This window comes from Xylaria bambusicola, assembly GCF_022495145.1.
Source record: "Xylaria bambusicola strain CBS 139988 unplaced genomic scaffold F5B22scaffold_23, whole genome shotgun sequence".
Lineage (NCBI taxonomy): Eukaryota > Fungi > Ascomycota > Sordariomycetes > Xylariales > Xylariaceae > Xylaria > Xylaria bambusicola.
The window spans coordinates 1-18,692 of NW_025953576.1; the positions used below are offsets into that span (position 1 = coordinate 1).

Here is an 18,692-nt window from a genome sequence, read left to right on the forward strand (position 1 = left end):
CCCCCCCCCCCCCCCCCCCCCCCCCCCCCCCCCCCCCCCCCCCCCCCCCCCCCCCCCCCCCCCCCCCCCCCCCCCCCCCCCCCCCCCCCCCGCCCGCGCAGGGCTTTTCTCAACCTTAGATCAAAGGGTCTAGGAAAAAAGGAGGAATAAAATAATATCAGAAGTTGCCCGAAGAAGTTAAAACCTAAAAGCAATCAACCCATCCGAACCGAACCCGAACCCAAACCAATGAATCCCATACAAAGTTATCAATCGATCACTCAATCGGTCCATACAATCCCTCAAAAGGGATCTGATCTCGGTTATGCAAACTCCAGCCAGCCACGGAAAACGAATTCCCATGTAATTTGATACTTGAAAAAAGACCCAGTTAAACTCCCTCCAGTAAAGAATTGAATCCCATGTGTGTATCTGTGCGTGTCGTGTTGTGTGCATGCTGAATGAAAATTCGAAAACGCAGAGAGAGACTAATCTTCCCGTCTCATCTCCCCAGTCTGTCTCTCTTCGCTATCTGTACCTGCTGTTTCCTCACTGGTACCGGCGGTAGTGTATCTCTGTTGTGCGCTTTGTTCCAACATGTCAGTAGTCGCCCCATCTAGAGCTATAGGGATATTTCCATAATATGGCGACATATTAGCGGCAACGGCGGAATCTATCGACGTCATGACGCCGTTAGCCATGGCAGACAACTGTCCCTATACGTCGTCCATCTGACCCGCAGGTTCATCGTCGTCATCATCGCCGAAGCTGGCAACCGAGGACATGTCGTCGTCGTCTTCGCTTTCGGCTCCGGCCTCGTCCACGGCGTCCTTACTTGCGTACTTTTGGACGTATTCTATGTTTCAAAACTACTGTCAATTACAAAGCGTATAATAGGCGGAAGGGTTAAGGATTGAGGTCTTACCCTTCACCTTAGCGTCGTAACTCTTAGGTTCCCGCATCAACAAGGCAGCAGCTTCGCCATTCAGAGGGTCTGCTGGGTTGGGATACCGCAGTAATTGCGGCAGGAAGACTTCGAATATGTTGATCATATCGAACATGGGTGACCAAGTCTGGTTGATTACATCGAGACAGACGGAGCCCGACCTAGCGCGAATATTTCGTTTAGTTAAAAGCTCGATGGAGAACAAAACGATATAGCTGGGACCACTCACAACTCGTCAATATTGGGGTGGAAGATGCGGTTCACGAATCCAATGCTCGGAGATTTGTAGGGATATTGATCGGGTAGTTCGACGTGGACTTTCCAGACGCCGTTCTCAAAGGGTGCTGGGTGGAATTAGCATCGGCGGGGGCTCGACAAGTGATTGCGGAGACTAACTCTCTGATGGCCCCTTGAAGCGAACATAGAACTCTTGCCTAGTTATGGATGTCAGGATGCTGAGAAATGGAGCGTAATCGAATGGGAAAGATCGTTTTCTCACACTACATAAATGTGGTTAGTGGATGTCCCAACTTTCGATCATAGTGGTGAGTGATAGTGACATACTGTTGTCATTAACCAACGTGACCTCATAGTCGCTCATTAGCCTAGACCACTAGAGTCAGTATCTAGGGCATCCAAGCTCCGTTCTCGGAATAAGTGTTTCGTACATCCTATACGCGCTATTAGTATGCCATTTTGACTATCGTCTGAGCTCTTGCCGCCCATATACGTACTTCATGACCTATACAAGCAACTGTGTTAGCAAACAGAGGGACTGACTATGCTAGCTGTGTAAGGATGTAAGATAACTCACATCTGTCTCTATGCGGCGCCTTGGGCTAGACATTTTGAATTATTGGCTTAGGTATCTCGCGATGCTCGACAGGAGATGAAATGTATCTTGATGGCAATACAAGCCGTCCGTAGCGTAGTTGATGTTGGTCTGACTTGTACTTGGGGCAGGTCAAGTGAAGAAAGAGCCGACTTTTTTTTATGGATTGGTCTTAGTCTTGATAGCAAGACTTGTGTGCAGCTACTTTGACCTTTTTTTAATTCTTGCTTCTAGTTTTCCTTTGGTCCCAGTGGACCCCTTCCACTACTTCGTTGAGACGTCGCTGCGAAACAATGGGTGCTTTGGGCGGTACGGGACACGACTCTGGGTAGTCGGCGTGGCTCGAATAGACAAGGTATGACCCGGTTTCGGAGGCTGGTGGCACCAGGGATGGCTCTGGTATGCCGCTTGTATCCTGCTTGTAGGTATGCCGTTTGTGTGCTGCTCGTCTCCTGCTTGCCACACTGTCTGTTGCTGCATAGACAAGCCAATGCTTGGTGGCAGATCAAGTGGATTCGGCGCAACTGGAAAGGCTGATGAGTGAGTGGTGAGTTTGTTTTCAGTCGGGAGAGGCGGAAAAGGTGGGAGAATGGAGGGGTTGCGTTCGGATTGCTGGTGTCAGTTGTGGTGGGGTTCGGGTGTGGTACAAGGGACCAAGGGGATGGATGCAATGTCCGAGGTAAGGAGGCAGGCAGGCAGCTCGGCTGTCAAACTTACATAACAGAGAAGAAGAGACAGATCCAGATGTTGTGTATCCGCAGCAGCAGCAGCAGTAGCAGCAGCAGTCGTTGTGGTCAAGAGAGGCGTGGTTTCGAAAGGAAAGAAGAGAAGAGTAGAGGAGAGGAGGGGAGAGAAGAGGCAGTGAACGATGGATGATGTGATGAATGATGAATGAGCCCATTGAGATGCGGTTAGGTAGCCGGAGTTGGACACAGGGCATTTCCTTGTTCTATGTAGGTAGGTACTTTGCCTTCTATAATCCACCACTAAAGTACCCCACCTCGCCCACCTAACGATAGAGGACAATCGAGGACAATAGAGGCCACAGTGGGGCACAGGTGGGATGAGCAGAGGGGATGAGGACCCCTCATTCTTGGTGAGTCTTTTAGTGGCCCAAAACCGTGTTTATAGGTGGGTATGTATCCCGTAGAGCTGCGGGGCTACCGGGTCAGGTGTACATGTGCCTTACTTAAGTACATGCCTGTAGTAGGTACCTACCTAAGGTTATCTGATAAGCGGCATGCTAGTACTGGTACTTCGGCAGGTACCAACTCTCTACTTGCATATACCTACTTAAGTACTTCACTTGCAGCATGCACCAAGATCTATAACCACGATTGGATTCACTGGTTGAGATAGGTATCTGTAGTAAGCATCGAGCTCTCTATCTCTTGGAGTATGGCAGGCGTGAAGGGATTACAGTTGCGTTAGGCTAATGGGAATCTGTGTGGGGAGTCATGTGAATGCTCTAGGCTAGGACAGATATCGAGGGCGAGCACGTGGTGACAATCCTGAACAAGTCATCCATGATCCTGCTTGATCCTGCTTGATCCTGCTTTTATTCTGCTTTGTTTTACTTTATTTGGGCGAGTCGCAGTGGCTTGGAATGGCAAGCTCTGTTGGTGGGTAGTCTTTGCCGCCTCTTGCAGGCCTGGTATGAGAGGAAAGAGGTACAAGATATTATGCTCCTAGATTAGGTGTACTATATGGCCTACTTCAAAACTCTGGGGATTTCATCCATCACCTCTGTATAGCAGTCCATTCCCGCCCGTCCTTTGAAATTTGGGTATATATAATACGAACAAGGAGGAAGATCTGTTTCTTTCAAGTTAGCATGAGGCTCTCCTCGCAGGAACTCAATATACCCACCCCCAAACGCATCTGAATATCTGACTTCCACCACCTTAAAATCACCATTCTTCCCCCCACGACAACTCTCATCAACAAGATCCAGTAAACGCGATGCCAATAACTCAAGATCCTCCCTTTTCCCATATATCAAATCAATCCATCCATCCACCCATCTATTATCCCACAGCCTGCACCGCCCCCGGCGGCAACTTCAACCCAGGCAACTTCAACGGCGGCGGCGCAACACCCACAATCCCGCACGTAATCTCCACACTCCGCACGTAACCCCCGAAGGCCCTGACCTCGGGTACAAAGACGGCAACGTTCGCAAACTCGTTGCAATCCGCCTCGCTAAAGATCCGCGCCTCGCACCCATCGTCCTTGTTCCCCACGAAATTCCCGCACTGCGCCACGCCGGGCACATTGTAGCACGTCGGGGTAGAATGCTGCGCCCCGGGTTTCGCGAGGCCGATATTCAGAACCACGTTCCCGCGACAGTCTTTCGGTCCGGGGGGTCCGTCGAAGAGGACCGCTGAGATGGGCACGGCTTGCTCTTCGTCCTCGGGAGGAGAGGGCGGGTTCGCGTCCGTTCGGTTGATGGCTACCTGTTCTGTGGCCGAGCTCTCGTCGAGCGCAATACTGTCCGTCGTCGGTTCGTTTGCTGGTAATATTCTTTGCGCCCATGCATTCGACACAGCCCCCGCAGAGAGTAGTAAAGTGGTTATCCTCATTTTGAATCGATATTTGTGATATTTCCACGCCAATTGAATTGAGATGAGAAAGAGAATAGCGATGTTTACAAAGTAGGTTGAAGATAGTCGGTAGATAAAACCGTAGGCTTTGAGACGCCAAGATGGCGTCGCATGGGTATGTGAAACACCAGGTTTCACATCACGGCACTTTGGGGTAAACCCCAGATAGCTTTTAAACACCGGGCTCTAGTGACCGGGATGATGAACGATGTTTGATTTCATCAATGATGAGATGTAAGAGTAGAAGGCAATCAGATCGACAACAGTGGTTGTGCTGCGCAAGTCTCTCTACTCAATTCATCCCATCATTGATATGAAGGTATGTGACCTCCTTTCCCCTGCTACTGTCAAGGTCATTCATCTATTATAATTATCCACTCCCATAAAACATGATTTCCCTTAGTTATAATTCCTGTTCCCATGGTTTCAAACGTCTTAGTTGGGTCATTCATTACAGATATGTGATTGCCATATCCTCCATAAGTACAGCGCTCAGAGCATGCGAAGAAGACCTTACTTTTACTGGGCGAAAGAAGCTACTAGGAGCGCTGGAATACTTGCACTTTCTTTATATCTGAGATCATCACAATTTAGGTTGGGCAATATTTCAAGTATTTCTAGTAGCTACGCCTTATACATTTCTAACAAAGCCATATTTATGTACTCATCATATCCACGAGAGCTAAGAGTTCCTCCTTTGAGTCGCTCTTCTTTTCTTCAAGTCTACCCTCGATGGTAGTCGGCACATCGTACCGATGCGAAGTTAACTCGGTGAGCTTAATGCACGACTTGCCCGCGACGATCTTCCCACGGAAGTCATCGTTGCCAACGGCAAGCAACCTATTATGCATACCCTCCGCCTTTTCCGGATTCCGATCAGCAGCATCGCGGATGCTGACATACTCTATAAGATTATCTTTCCCCTCGAGCCCCTTGCCATTATGCGAGTAAATAGGGAGACAGATGCAATGCTCCCCGAAGGCTCTGATGACAACCATCTTCCTATACTTACTATGCACTTTGCCGAACGGCGTCGCAGTGTTATACGGGTCATTGACTGATACCCACAGATCATCCGAACCTGCTGTGTGATGCGGCGCGCTGAATATGACGCCAGGCTTATAGCTCGACGCCGGATGCACTTTATCTGTATCTCGCAAAGACGCCGAACTACTACCATACATCATCCCCTGTGCGAAACCCCAGCTCTTCAAAGCTTTGGCGCGTTCCATAGAGAACTCTTTCCCACTGACGCGAAACGCACCCGCTCTCGCATTTGGCGGAGCAGGCCACTCACCTGGCTGTAGAGTCTTAATCTGGTCATCGTAATGGTCGAGTTCATCCCGGAGCGTAGAGCCGAGGTCTGAAAACACGAAACTAGCCGCCGGTGAGAGAGACGAAGTACACTCAGAATCAAATGATCTCAAAGATCCCACATCGTCATTTGCGCAAGCGCGGACCCGATAGAGGCTTGAACTGCGCTGTCCTACTCCCCGTCGAAAGCGAGTAACCGAGTCTTTGCGCTCCCGATGAAGCCGTACTCGACTGTAGTGGTCCTTGTCCAGTTTAGGGCTCCATCTATCGAGGAACTTGTCTTCCTCTACTCCACCGGTGCGGCGTTGAGATACCTTTAACGGTGTCACTGTCTTTAGTGGTCGTGATCGTGGCTGTGAATGGCGTTTCATAGTGGGCTGTTGGTTAGTAATAGATACGTAAAAGAATTAATGAGAGCAAGCTCTTTACAAGAAATGAAGAATTATTGGTGTTGTTGCCGTGATGAGTTTCTTCCGGGTTTACCTTGAGTGTAGGTAGTCAGGGGCTGGCAGAGCCATGGCGGTCTATTTAACATGGGCGCGTAACAAGCTCATTGATCGTGGAAACAAGTACTCTATTGTTGGCATAAAGAATATAATTTTAGACACTCTTCCTTTGATTGATCTTAGTCTTTGGTGTCCTTTTTAACTGTGATAAGGCATTAGGTGCTATCAAAAGCAGCCTTTATTCATTAGCCTCTCGCTTTCAACACGTGATGAATGGTGATGCCGGGTGTAAGAGACGCGGTCATAATCAACAGTCATTCCGTCTAAGGGGTCACTGGTAAGATAGTTCGAAGACGTGGGAGGGCCAAGAGAGAACCCAGATCGAAGCACGATCAATAATATCAGCAATGACCCTGGCAGAGACTCGAGTAATTTTCGCCGTCCACCATACAACATGATTATTTGCATTATGATAAAGAATTAATAAAGAAACGATGTCTAGATGAAAAGTGTAGCCAATACATCACGGGATAGAGTTTATAAAGCAACGAGGAAGATGAGGGCAGAGAAGAAGCTGGATTCAGGGGTAATGACCTCAAGCAGTTGAACAGAGTATCCTCAACAAGAACTCGATAATTCTGACGAACTCAAGAAAAATAAGATATATAGAAGTAAACAGAGGTCTCACTTATCGAAGCATTCATAAACATCAATCTAATACACAAAGTAAATTTTCCTCATCACTACCAGTAGAAAGCAACAACCCGAGCTCTACAAGCTACACCATCCTACATCTCATATAGCCGAAACATGTCTCTGAAAGCGCGGAACAACCCTCGTAAACTTCTCGGGCTCATCTCTCGCGCCATCCTTCCAATACTCGTACTCGATCCACGCGTTCTCAGGCATCTGCTCCTCCATCGCCGCCATCCAATTGCCCAAGTCCGGCGACAGCGGGATAACCCCCGTTTCCAGAACATATATATCCCACAATTTGATCAACTCCTTCAATTTCCCAGGTTCCTGCTCCGCGAGATCGTGCACCTCGCCCGGGTCTGCAGCGAGATTATACAACTGCCACTTCTCAGGTCCCTTCGGTTTCGGTATGAACACGATCTTCCAGTCGCCGCGACGGCAGGCCGCGCGTCCGCACGTCTCCCACCCGTTGATGAAGTCTTTCTCGTGGATCGTCTCGGCTTGCTTCGACAGGTACGGCACCATGGATTTCCCGCGCATGGGGACGATTTGTCGCCCTTGGTAGGTCGGTGCTGGGTGTGTTACGCCTGCCATGTCTAGGATCGTCGGCGCGAGATCCATGACTGTCGCGAATTGGTGCGTTATGCTGCCCCCTGGGATATTCCCGCTGAAGTTCGCCGGGGGCTTCATCATGTAGGGAACGCGTACACCGCCCTCCGTCGTGTAGGCTTTGTAAAGCCTGCTCGGTGCGGTAGCGGCTTGTGCCCATCTGGGACCGTACCAGATAAAGGAGTTACCGTTACCGAGGTTATCAATGCTGTTGTCGTAGTATTTCTGCAGGTGTTGCAACATATTGCTCTGCACGATTGGATATGCTTCGTACGCAGCGCCTTCAGCTCCGTTATCAGAAAGGAAGCAGATGAAGGTATTGTCCAGCTCGCCGATTTCCTCAAGATATTTCATGACCTTACCGACATTAGCATCGATAGCCTCGACCATACCAGCGAAGCATTCCATCGCCCTGCATGAATTTGCCCGCTCTACGTCTGTTAAATCTTCCCATTCTTTCACCTCGTCGGCCACTACTGGGTGAGGTTCAACATCCTGAGCCACCATGCCGAGGTCCTTGAGACGCTGTAGTCGCTTCTGACGCAGAGCCTCCGGACCATCATCGTACACACCACGATACTTCCTAATGTACTCCTGGGGCGCTTGCAGTGGCCAATGAGGTGCAGTAAACGGGAGATATCCGAAAAACGGACGGTCATCGCCGGCCTCCTTCCAATCCTTCAGATATTGCAACATCTTATCACCATATCCGTCAGAGGAATACCATCCATCTGGTAGCTTCTTCACATATTCACCATCTTCGCTATGTAATGCGATGAAGCTCATAGTCATGAATTCTGGGATCTTATCCGCACCCTCGAGCTGCGGTTCGTACGCATAGTGGTTGCTGCAGGCCGGTAGGTGGGAGAAGCTACGCTCGAAACCCCTGACTTTTGGACTACGCTCAGGTGTTAGGCCCAAGTGCCACTTGCCTGACATTAATGTGTGATAACCTGCATCGCGAAGCAGTTCGGGTAGAGCGACAACTCTTTCATTCAGGTAGCCCTCGTAGCCGGGCATACCGCGTTGGACGGCCGTCGACATGGTTCCGTTGGGGTCGTTCTGGCCTGAGACATTGGTCCACTCGATCAAGTTCCCGAGACCGGCAATGTGGTGATCGGTTCCCGTCATGATCATGGCTCGTGATGGTGAGCATGCTGCCGCAGCATGAAAGTCTGTAAACAGGATGCTGTCTTTTGCCAATTTGTCGAGATTCGGGGTGTTAATTTCACCGCCAAAGGGCCCAATGTCCGAGAACCCAAGGTCATCGGCCAGAAAGATGAGAAAGTTGGGTCTCTTGCCGGACGCCATCGTATACGATGAGAAAGAATCAGTTTTGGTGCAATGTATTCCTGAAATTAAACACCCAAAGTCGCTTGCTTATATCTCAACAGAGAACATACAATGAAAGCTAGTTGAAAAGATGAAATGGAAAGGAAAAGGACAACATCAGGGGAATTCTCCTCCCATGCCCAAAAATTACCCTGGAGATCATGGATAACCTTAGCAGCAACCCCCCCTCTCCTTGATCATCATCACCACGTAGCTTCATGACCCCACAATCTTGATGTCGTATTTGGGACGGATACTATTATAGCTTATATCCCCTCTCAGAGTGTGCATGAGGAGTGGAGGCCAATAGAGGCGAAGAAATGAGAGGACTCCGCATATGAACACGCGAGTGGTTTATCCATTTACAGTAGGTAGCTAGTTACTACCCCAACTTTAGGCTCGACATGGTCGTCTAGGATGTACATATATGTAGAATAGCGTTACATTTAAATGCTCAGGAGATGCTATGCTGGATATATCTTGATTTCATCAAATGACGGTCATAATTGGACTTCAGAATAAGAAGGATCCAACTATATGAAAAAAGAAACAGCAAAAAAAAAAAAAAAAAAAAAAAAAAGGATTGATCCTCACCGAAAGTATGGCCACTCGTTCATCATCTGGTACATCGTCAACAGCTCGGTCGCGATCGACGATGATTGGCCAGTGACCAGAACTCTTAGCGTCGCTCGTTTCCCCAACTTTCGGGGTTCGGTAGTAATAACACCTCATTGGCTGAGCTTGCGGTGACGTGATAATGGATACATGTTGTTCAACGTCCCAGAAACCCTGTTGAATGAGCCTAGGCAAAGGGCAAAATGAAGATGATCACCGCTTCTATAAATTGGGGGATGAGGGGAGGCTTTGACTAGCCCTTCTGGCTTCGCTCATGTCATGCAGCGACGATAGCGACGGTAGACATCGTCGAGATGAAGGACTCCGTTACTCTAGGTAAAGTGCGAGCCTACTGGCTCGGCTCTGTGGTGTGTTTTGGTGGTTTCCTTTTCGGTTATGATAGTGGCATGTAAGTTTGTCGGATCACGAGCTGCGGTTCGACTCTGATTACTGACCTGTTGCAGTGTTAGTTCGTCCCCCATCAGTTCGTCCAGATTCGTAAGGGAACGGATTATTAACCGCAGTCCCGTCTAAACAACAGGTGGTGTCTTGACACTCGACTCTTTTCGCGACGACTACCGTTATGGCGACGCTGGTGCAACCCGAGCGAGCTCTCTGTCTGTTAGTCTTCAGCAACTCGGTGCATTTGTGGCCTGCTTCCTTGCATGGCCTCTTACAGACAAGTTGGGGCGTAAGAAGGCCTTGATGTTGTCTTCCGCAGTGTTCATCATTGGCGTTATCATCCAGACCATCAACACCCACTCACTCACCGCATTCTATATTGCCCGTGTCATTGCCGGGCTTGGACTCGGTGCTTCTACAGTTGTGGTGCCCATGTTTAACAGTGAGATGATGCCCAAGGAGCTGAGAGGCCAGGTTGGCTCCTTTTTCCAATGGTTTTTTACCTTCGTATGTTCCATTTCAGCATTCCCCATCTATTGAATGCTCGTATTAACCGTGTACAGGGTATCTTTATATCGTATTGGGTTGATTATGGGGTTGCTAAGAACATCTCGGATACCGACCCATCACAATGGCAGATTCCAATCGGCCTGCAACTTTTACCCGCAGGTATCCTCGGGCTTGGCATGTTCACCGTACCGGAGAGTGCGCGATGGCTTACCAAGAAAGGTCGCCATGATGAAGCATGGAAAAGTCTCCAGTGGATTCGTGCCGACAGCTCTCAGGTCACTATCGATGAGATGGAAGAGATTCGCGCTGGTGTAGTTGCAGAAGCTCGAGCTACTGAGGGTTTCCAATTCAAAGGTGAACATCTGTTGTCCGAACGATTACTCAAAACATTCTCTGACAGTGTTATAGAACTGCTTCAGGGCGAAAACTTCAAGCGCGTGCTCGCCGCCTTCGCTGTTTTCACGGCTCAACAGGCGACCGGAGCCACGGCTTTTGCATACTTCGGTCCACAATATTTCAAGCTCATTGTAGGGAGCGGTGACCGAAGCCTGCTCGTTACTGCAATTTTTGGCGCTGTCAAGGTTGTAGCTTGTGGCATCTTTGTTCTCTTCTTTGCGGAGAGATTATCCCGTCGTCAAGTTCTCATAGGAGGCGCCGTTTTCATGAGCGCGTGCCAAATCGTCACCGCAGCAGTAGTCAAATCCTTCCCAGCCCCCGAAGAACAACAGGCGACCGTCAGCCCTCCAGCCATTGCAACGATTGCCCTCATCTACCTCTTCGTGGTTGCATACAATTTTAGCTGGGGTCCTATGCCATGGCCCTATGTTTCCGAGTAAGTCATTCCTTTTCCCTTTCATAACTCCATCGGGATTTTAGCTAATTTAGATACCTCTTCAGAATATTTTCTCCGCGCATTAGAGAGCCCGGTGTCGCGATCGGTGTGGCCTCACAGTGGCTATGGAACTTCGTTTTCTCCCTCACAACCCCCTATATGATCGCATCTCTTGGGTGGGGGACGTTCCTTGTGTGGGGTGAGTAATATCGCATTACATACTCTTCTAGAGCATAATACTGATTCTTACTAGGCATCTTCGACTTATTCATTGCTGGTTTCACGTTCTTCCTTTTGAAAGAGACTCGAGGCCTGTCGCTTGAGCGCATTGCGCAATCACGTTTCAAGGCGCATAGCACTTCATCTGAAGAGTGGCTGGAAGGTCCAGCGAAGGACACAACGAGGGACGACTAAACCCATGCGCGAGTGATATTCATTCGATTGAGCTTCTAGCTTTGTAAAGGCAATTATACTCGTTAATGCGGATACTCGTGATATACAAGCTGCCAAAGCGAATGCATAATCCACCCTCTATATATAGTATCACTAGTTCTCAAACGTATGGGTCTTGACTGTTCCCCAGATTGATAGCGTAGCATCCCCTTTCTTTATATTGCATATCTCCACAGATCTCGGTTTGTAATAGCCCGACGCACTTGTCGCGCTAGAGATACTTCCCATCCAAAGCTGTCGTGTTTCCAGTACTAGCATACAACATCAAGCTCCTAAAACAGACACACCCTCCAAGTTGTCTATAATTATCAAACCCAAATGGACATAATCAATTGTAATTGTATTTAAATGCTATATACAGGTATATATATCTTTGCCTATCGACAAGTAAAAGTATGTGCAAGAAGGGAAAAGTTATGTCCAAGATACCTACATAGGTACCCAAGTAGGTAAATATATGCAAAGAAGGTATAAGGTGCGCAAAAGTATAACATGGCTAGTTAATCAAACCAGCATATAAATCATAGAAAAAATAAAGCGAGTGTGGGTATGCAACGCGGCGCTCGGAAACCAGAACTCCGTAACATGTCATCGTGAATGCCATGTCATGCCAGTCCCTCGATCCCAGAACTCCCCCGCTGGTGATGCATGCGCTGAGATGCAGGAAAACATGAAAGCCAAATGAAACAAGACGCGTGTTAAAGATGCCCAGGACAGACAACGAAAGCGCCGTCCAAACATGCATGAATCCATGATGCTTCGTTGGGTATCCATATTAGGCGATTAACAGAGAATATGTGTCTGTGTGTGATAGAGCGCTTAGTCTAGGTAGACTCATAAACGGCAACATAAGCAACCTCCATCTCGCTGCCCCAGCTGCCGCGGGTATCTCCATTCGGCGCACCAGGCCAGTCGCCGCCGACAGCGACATTAAGGATTATGAACTGCGGGCTCGTGGCGAGCGAGTTCCACACGTTGACGTTGTTGATGCGGCCGCCGGTGACTTGCATGAACTGCGCGCCGTCTCTGTACCACGTCATGCTCTCGTCGACCCAGTTGCCCGGCGTGCGGTCGATTATGATGCGCCAGGTGTGCCAACCGTTGTCGCCGAAGCCGATGTTGCCGCCGAGGCCGCTCCATTCGTTGCAGATGCCGCCGGGCGCGACGTCGCAGTGTATTGTACCGTAACCCGTCGTCACGCCGTTGATCGCCTCCATGATGTCGACCTCGCCGCATTGCGGCCAGGGCGTGCCACGCCGGGCCGAGTCTCCCAGCATCCAGAACGCCGGCCAGATGCCCTTCTTGTTGCCCGGCCCATTGTTGCCGAAGCGGATTTTGGCCTCTATGATGGTCCGGCGTCCGTCGGTGGGCGTGAACACGTACTTGGACTCGAGGCGAGCAGAGGTCCAGCCGCCGTTGTTTTGCGGGACAATCTGTAGAGTGGCGCCACCCGAGAGCTGGTGATTCTCTGTGTATCTATAGTCAGCCACTACCGCTCTGAAAGTAGGTGAGAGAAAAAGGGGCAAACACAAGGGAGATTGCCGTTGAAGGGGCGTTTCCCGGCGCCCACATCGAAAAGGGTGAAATAAAATTAGCGGGATTACATACGGTTTGATCTGGTGTATGACTGCCATTCGTTGTTCGAGTTGCTGCCCGGGGAACGCTCGATGATGTTCCAGTTACCTTCGTTCACCAGGGCGCCGGCCGGGCCGTTGAAGTTCTCCTGCCATTTGACATAATAGCCGCCGTAACCTGGGACGCCCTCAGCGATGACAGACGTGGCTGCCAAGGCACAAGCTAGGAGTTTCGCAAACATGATGGGAGATTATAATATGTATTATATACAATGATATAAAAGTATGTACAATGTAAATCAAAAATCAAGGCAAGGAGTGGAAACGAGCAGTTATAGCTCTGAGTGGTAAAGGACTGTGTCGTGGAGGATAGTAACGAAGATCATGACTTGATGAGGAACAGTCCGCCTCTTTATATTAATGAGTTGAGCCTTTGGGATATGGGAAACGGGTCGGTCGAGAGCGAGGGTCGGCTTATTCATGCGCACCGGCGCCGATGTGGGAGTGAAGGTGCTCATGGTGCAATGGCGATAAGTTGAAGACAAGGGTTTAACCAACCTTGTGCTCATGGGGTAGGTCTGATAGTTTAGCCACGCGTCTAGAGCCGACAGAGCGTGATCTGAACAACGACTACATCATGAGGGAAAAGAAATAACATTCGAATGTGGAGATCGCAGTGACCATTCGATGAAGGGGGAATTAGTTACCTGCCAAACCTGGGATACTAGATAAGACTACCTACCTTTGTTGGCGATGATGCCAGTTCGAATTTGGGGTTGGCTGCAAAATTCTTTAATCGCCGAGACGTGAAGTGACACGGATCAGGTGTCTAGGCTCTCAACCTAGCATCACTTTGGAATAAAGCTGCAGTGGACAAGATTCACGAGGTGTTTCGTCGTACCTTGGTGACGGCGACTTTACTTATTTCTCGCCTCGGCACATAACGTTGTCAAGGGTGAGAGTTGTTGGCGATTAAATCGACTTCATGCCTAGTGAGAATCCCCCCCGGCACAGACTTCGGATTGGATAATGTGCCTAATTAGGGAGTTTGGAAATGCCATGGTGCAATCTACTCTATGTTAATGTACATAGTAGTCGCATGTTGGCCAGGGGTTGTCGTTGTGGGGAGATTCGACTTAGCGAGCCGAGACTGATGTCCAATGAAGTCGTTGATGAAACAACACCTCCCTGCACCATTATGTGCTCTGGAGCCAAGAGTCGGGATCCGAGTACCGACATGCGGGGACCATGCCCTTGGATGTAAGTACGCTCAAATACTAGGGAGTAAATGAGAAGACATGCCAGGGTGAAAGGGAAGAAGCGTGACGCCCCGACAATGATATCTGACCCAGCCCGCATACAGACCAAAGGTCAGCCTCACGGTGCGACTTATCTCGTGCAAAGGACCCCGTGTAGAACGAGCCGCCTTCGTGGCCTTGTGCACGCAAAGTTGACCTGCGAGATGTCTTGCAGCACATAGAAAGTTTGGGGAAGATCGCCGCGCCACATGATCGACAACGTGTACCTGCACAAGCCGCGTGAGTGGCGCCTCGATGATCTGTGAGCGCGATGTGGTAGTGGTAAGCAGTCATCGCATCTCTTGATTGGCGACTTGAACGAGAGACCCTTACCCATCCCGTGCAATCGCATCCCCCATTCTACCTATTCATCTCGTTCTAAGACTAATCAGATTCGTGAGCCCCCAATCAGGAAGCTCGGTTGCCGCCCGAAGAAGCGCCGGTTGGCACTTAGGATAAAGCCCCTGCTGAATAGGTGCGCGAACATACTGAGTACTGCATGCCTCGCATGCTTCCCTTGGTGTTCCTAGCTGGCCTACAATCTCGGCAATGTTCCTTGTTTAGGGGACTAATGTCACGCCACGGGAGAGCCACTCCAAGTTGTCGCGATGGTGTGCGCGCCAAAATACTTTAAAGCCAAAGTGTGTCGGCCAACATAGAAGCCAACCCAAAGGCTTGAATTATGAGGTATGATACAAGGTAACGTAACCCGCAAACCTTAACTCATGACTTGCAAACCGCCCGTGGACGCGTGGCTGTTGAAAGCATCGCTCGCCCTATCGAGCTTCCCAAATCATATACTCTGGCCGTGATCTTGTGGAGCTCGCAGTGATGTCCTTGTAGTTACAAATCGATCTATAACTATTTCGTGGCTTCGTTGCGACTTGTGAGCGAGCTGGTAACCCCGATGCTAGTCATGTGCTAGAGCAAACCACCTAGGGGTGGGCAAGACATGGCAGGTGGAGTGCGAAAATAGTAAAGATCTTCTTAGCATCGAGTTCATGAGTATCTAGTGTGATAATGAGGGCGGGACAGACCGGTCGGCACGGCACGAAGGACCAAAAGACACTAGTTTATGTATCATTAGTAGGAGACAAAGACCCCAATCAAGTTAATGGCGAGGTTAACCACCGGTCGAGACGGCGGCAGTGATGCTAACTGAAGGGCGTGAGCTGCCGTCTTTGGTTGATTGCATCGTGACTCGACGGAATGAGAGTTGCCATGGGAGTTTCGCATCGTGAATCATTCCAGCAAGCCAAGTGACGTTGCGTCCATGCCCAAGCTTGTCGGTCTAGAGGTTTGACACATGCGAAACCATGAAGCTCCAACTCGCTATTCGGGAAAGAGACTGCGACGGCAGAGCTGCTAGCTGCGTAGCACTGGCGGGACGGAAACTGAAAATAGCCGAGTGTAGGGGGTGCCATCGGAGTTCCAAGGCCGAAATTATTTCTAGAGTCCGACTGTTGTCAAGTCGAACGCGACTCGATCGTGAAAGTATCCTGAAAATGCACTCGATTGATGATGGCGAAAGAACTGCTTCGGAATGAGCCAACACAAGAGTAAATGAGGATATCCGGGTCAGTGGTGATTCAGGGCCATATATAAAGCTTTGGAATGCCTCCACCTCGTATTCATTGACGAACCGAAGTCAACATCTGCTATGGGTGGTCCTATTTGTGGGTTGGTACGTAGCAGTCGATCAGTGCCGATCTCAGGCCGCGCTGGTTTCCTTTTCCGGATCCTAACGTTCCTACACAATCAACATGCTACATACTACTCAATCGATGGATGGGCTCTATTAACTAATTTCTAAAGAGCCGCAGCCCTTGGTCTTCCACCGAAACACCACCCATCTCTTCATCGGAGGATTCTGCTTCTTCCTCATTCAAGACCATTTTTTGACCAAAGAGCGTACCGAAGAACCTATCGATGGCGCCTTGCTCCCAGCCCCGTCGATCTTCAGGGGCCATGAAATTCTGCAGTTTCTAAACCCGGTTTGTCAGCACTGCATGTGCGCTATGAATACGAGGTGGGCAGACTTACAGGAAGAGGCGCAAAACGCATTTTCCGACCTTTGCTGGCTTTTGTGTCCACATGTCGCTTGGCTTTAGCTTCTTTTGCTGCCGCATATCGAACAGTTGCGGCTTGCAGACCAGTTCCAGAGCCATCACCAGACCGCTGGTCGACCAACTCTTTCACTGAATTATCTTAGGTCAGTTCAAATCTACTATACATGATGTAACAAAGTAGCGGGGGAGACTCTCTGGACAGAGCGCTGTAAAACGCAATGTTGAACTTACATAACAATTGGTAAAAGTCGGCATCATCATAAATCGACTCGTCCTCGTTGATTTTCTGGGCAACGTGATAAGGCGCGCATGATCGACTGCGCGATATTAAAGTTAGTATTAAGACTCTAGGGAACCAACGTTAAATGAAAGAGGGGAGGAAAGGATGAAACTTACGGAGTCCGCGTGCGTTTGATGAGTCTTTCCGGGGCATCCAGCTCAGCACTGAGCATGGCCGTAAGAGGCTTCTCCGTGTTGCGAGTGAATTTGTTCCCAGAGCCAGCGGTTATACTTGTTTTTTTGGCATCTCGAGACCACTAAGGGGGTCATAGAGTTAGAGAGCACACGATAATAAACCGATGGGAGATTCTTACCTTCTCTAAAACTTGTTTTCTCCGCGCGGACTGATATTTCTCGTGGACCTCCATCCTGTCCCACAGAGCTGTGATGGATGCATCGTCTGTTTCGGCATGTTTCCGCTTTTTTCCTTTGTGAATGCTTGTGCGAAAGTCATCGAGGGCGTTCCAGAGTTGTAGGGCGGATCGCTCTGCTGCCTCGTAGGGCTCTGTCGTCTGATCTTCTGGTTTATCCACATAGTTGAAGGAGTTTATAGCGACAATCTAAAGAAACAGTGTCAGTAATTACCGAATCACGGCGTAACGCATACGCGCCACAGGGCATGATGTTGCGAGTCCGATCGACTTACCGACTTTTGCAAGCGTATACGAATGTTGAGTAGAGTGTCAAAACCCTTCCGTTGACGTTGCACAGCCTTTCCTTTCTGCACATCTGCGTCCACAGTTCTCAACAGTGACTTGACAACACTCTGTTCGCCCATCATTTCCTTGACTGATGCTGCTATTCCGGAGTCAGTTGAGCGCTTTAATTTCTTCTGGCCGTCATTTTGTTCTTCTTCGTCCTCGTCTTCTTCACCATCACTATCGTCGCTGTCATCCGCGCTCCCGTCGTCTGACAATCCATCCTCCTCATCGGAGAAACCAGGTTCGTCATCATCGGATTCTTCCGCCTCGTCGTCAATGAAGCCGCTAGTTCTTAGGTCGTCTGATGACCCCTCCTCGTCGCCACTATCTTCATCCTCATCCTCCTCTCCCTCCTCCTCATCTTCGTCCTCACTATCCGATTTCATGAAATCAACAGCCGTAGGTCGTTTCGCACGGCCGTTCTCTTTAAATGTAGACTTCGATCTTGCGTTGGCAAATTTCTTAAATTCTTCCCAGTCTTCTTCGCCAACAATAGCGTCACTGTCGATTTCATCATCTTCTTGGCCCTGCTGGTCAGCCTCGAGATTAGCGGCGTCGGGGTCGTCGAACTGTTCGCGAGCGTCTTCGTAGTCGTCGGACGAGATGTCATCGTCATCGTCATCTTCAGCTTCTTCTTCTTCTTCTTCCTCGTCCTCGTCCTCGTCCAGATGTTCGCCGTCGTCTTCAGCTTCAAGGGCTTCGCGGGACACTCGCGTTCCTCTATATTGAGGCCCTAGGTTCAAGGGCTCGTTACGACGAAGTTTGCTCTTGCTGGCAAAGTAGTTAGTAGACGAAGGGCGGATGGGCGTAGTCAATCAGGGCAGCGCATACCCGACGGCGACATAATGCTCGGTTCCGACAGGCTCATTGTCGCTGCTTTCGTCGCCGCTCTGGTCGTCGTCGCTGGGAACCACGTTCGACTCCGGATCATAGTCTGTCCATGGAAGTTATGTGAGCATATAATAAATACAGTTACACAGGCACGTGTACAAGCAGGAAAGCGCATAGAATACCTTTCACTGGTCGCTCAACCAGGTCCGCTAGTTCACGGGCACGGCCATGTTTTCTGACCATTTTGTCACAGTCCAATTGTTGAGAGCAAGGTCCGATTGGTGTTGTCGAGCTTCTCCTTCTGGTACGACTACACAGAAAGATGCGATCATTCCTGTAGAGCGCCTAGGAAAATTTTAGCGGTAAGTTGT

General features: G+C 49.6%; 7 protein-coding genes across 7 annotated transcripts; 1 reads left to right on the forward strand and 6 right to left on the reverse strand.

The window, feature by feature from the left end:
* Positions 1-695: 695 nt before the first annotated feature.
* Positions 696-1,772, reverse strand: F5B22DRAFT_646911 (ubiquitin-conjugating enzyme; the record flags this gene model as incomplete). The annotated part of the gene is made up of 7 exons (XM_047978792.1): positions 696-835; positions 905-1,086; positions 1,155-1,269; positions 1,322-1,354; positions 1,490-1,530; positions 1,660-1,667; positions 1,740-1,772. The coding sequence occupies 7 exons, from the start codon at positions 1,770-1,772 to the stop codon at positions 696-698; spliced, it is 552 nt and encodes a 183-aa protein (XP_047830336.1).
* A 1,272-nt stretch (positions 1,773-3,044) lies between these two features.
* Positions 3,045-4,642, reverse strand: F5B22DRAFT_199202 (uncharacterized protein). Its single transcript, XM_047969577.1, has one exon. The coding sequence runs from the start codon at positions 4,337-4,339 to the stop codon at positions 3,785-3,787; it is 555 nt and encodes a 184-aa protein (XP_047830337.1). The 5' UTR covers positions 4,340-4,642; the 3' UTR covers positions 3,045-3,784.
* A 374-nt stretch (positions 4,643-5,016) lies between these two features.
* F5B22DRAFT_646913 (uncharacterized protein) lies at positions 5,017-6,045 on the reverse strand (the record flags this gene model as incomplete). The annotated part of the gene is made up of 1 exon (XM_047978793.1): positions 5,017-6,045. The coding sequence occupies one exon, from the start codon at positions 6,043-6,045 to the stop codon at positions 5,017-5,019; it is 1,029 nt and encodes a 342-aa protein (XP_047830338.1).
* A 658-nt stretch (positions 6,046-6,703) lies between these two features.
* F5B22DRAFT_608093 (alkaline-phosphatase-like protein) lies at positions 6,704-9,335 on the reverse strand. The gene has a single exon (XM_047975050.1). The coding sequence runs from the start codon at positions 8,734-8,736 to the stop codon at positions 6,916-6,918; it is 1,821 nt and encodes a 606-aa protein (XP_047830339.1). The 5' UTR covers positions 8,737-9,335; the 3' UTR covers positions 6,704-6,915.
* A 16-nt stretch (positions 9,336-9,351) lies between these two features.
* Positions 9,352-11,899, forward strand: F5B22DRAFT_656227 (putative MFS quinate transporter). The gene is made up of 7 exons (XM_047979950.1): positions 9,352-9,781; positions 9,837-9,841; positions 9,914-10,281; positions 10,338-10,638; positions 10,693-11,116; positions 11,182-11,315; positions 11,370-11,899. Exons 1-7 carry the CDS (start codon positions 9,687-9,689, stop codon positions 11,528-11,530), a joined length of 1,488 nt encoding a protein of 495 aa, XP_047830340.1. The 5' UTR covers positions 9,352-9,686; the 3' UTR covers positions 11,531-11,899.
* Position 11,900: 1 nt separating this feature from the next.
* Positions 11,901-13,791, reverse strand: F5B22DRAFT_199243 (putative endo-1,3(4)-beta-glucanase). The gene is made up of 2 exons (XM_047969579.1): positions 13,178-13,791; positions 11,901-13,037 (listed from the first exon to the last, which is right to left on the reverse strand). Exons 1-2 carry the CDS (start codon positions 13,383-13,385, stop codon positions 12,394-12,396), a joined length of 852 nt encoding a protein of 283 aa, XP_047830341.1. The 5' UTR covers positions 13,386-13,791; the 3' UTR covers positions 11,901-12,393.
* Positions 13,792-16,054: 2,263 nt separating this feature from the next.
* On the reverse strand, positions 16,055-18,658 carry F5B22DRAFT_199208 (apoptosis-antagonizing transcription factor). The gene is made up of 8 exons (XM_047969578.1): positions 18,504-18,658; positions 18,322-18,424; positions 17,436-18,261; positions 17,104-17,349; positions 16,907-17,046; positions 16,742-16,827; positions 16,485-16,639; positions 16,055-16,426 (listed from the first exon to the last, which is right to left on the reverse strand). Exons 1-8 carry the CDS (start codon positions 18,562-18,564, stop codon positions 16,244-16,246), a joined length of 1,800 nt encoding a protein of 599 aa, XP_047830342.1. The 5' UTR covers positions 18,565-18,658; the 3' UTR covers positions 16,055-16,243.
* Between the last annotated feature and the right edge of the window lie 34 nt (positions 18,659-18,692).

Coding starts and splice junctions, on each gene's coding strand:
- F5B22DRAFT_199202 (XM_047969577.1), bottom strand. CDS start 4,339: ATGAGGATAACCACTTTACTACTCTCTGCGGGGGCTGTGTCGAATGCA.
- F5B22DRAFT_199208 (XM_047969578.1), bottom strand. CDS start 18,564: ATGGTCAGAAAACATGGCCGTGCCCGTGAACTAGCGGACCTGGTTGAG. Junction 17,350..17,435: donor GTATACGCTTGCAAAAGTCG/GTAAGTCGATCG, acceptor CTGTTTCTTTAG/ATTGTCGCTATAAACTCCTT. Junction 16,640..16,741: donor CGACTTTTACCAATTGTTAT/GTAAGTTCAACA, acceptor AAGATAATTCAG/TGAAAGAGTTGGTCGACCAG.
- F5B22DRAFT_608093 (XM_047975050.1), bottom strand. CDS start 8,736: ATGGCGTCCGGCAAGAGACCCAACTTTCTCATCTTTCTGGCCGATGAC.
- F5B22DRAFT_656227 (XM_047979950.1), top strand. CDS start 9,687: ATGAAGGACTCCGTTACTCTAGGTAAAGTGCGAGCCTACTGGCTCGGC. Junction 10,639..10,692: donor TGAGGGTTTCCAATTCAAAG/GTGAACATCTGT, acceptor ACAGTGTTATAG/AACTGCTTCAGGGCGAAAAC. Junction 11,117..11,181: donor CCATGGCCCTATGTTTCCGA/GTAAGTCATTCC, acceptor ATACCTCTTCAG/AATATTTTCTCCGCGCATTA.
- F5B22DRAFT_199243 (XM_047969579.1), bottom strand. CDS start 13,385: ATGTTTGCGAAACTCCTAGCTTGTGCCTTGGCAGCCACGTCTGTCATC. Junction 13,038..13,177: donor GTCATACACCAGATCAAACC/GTATGTAATCCC, acceptor ATAGATACACAG/AGAATCACCAGCTCTCGGGT.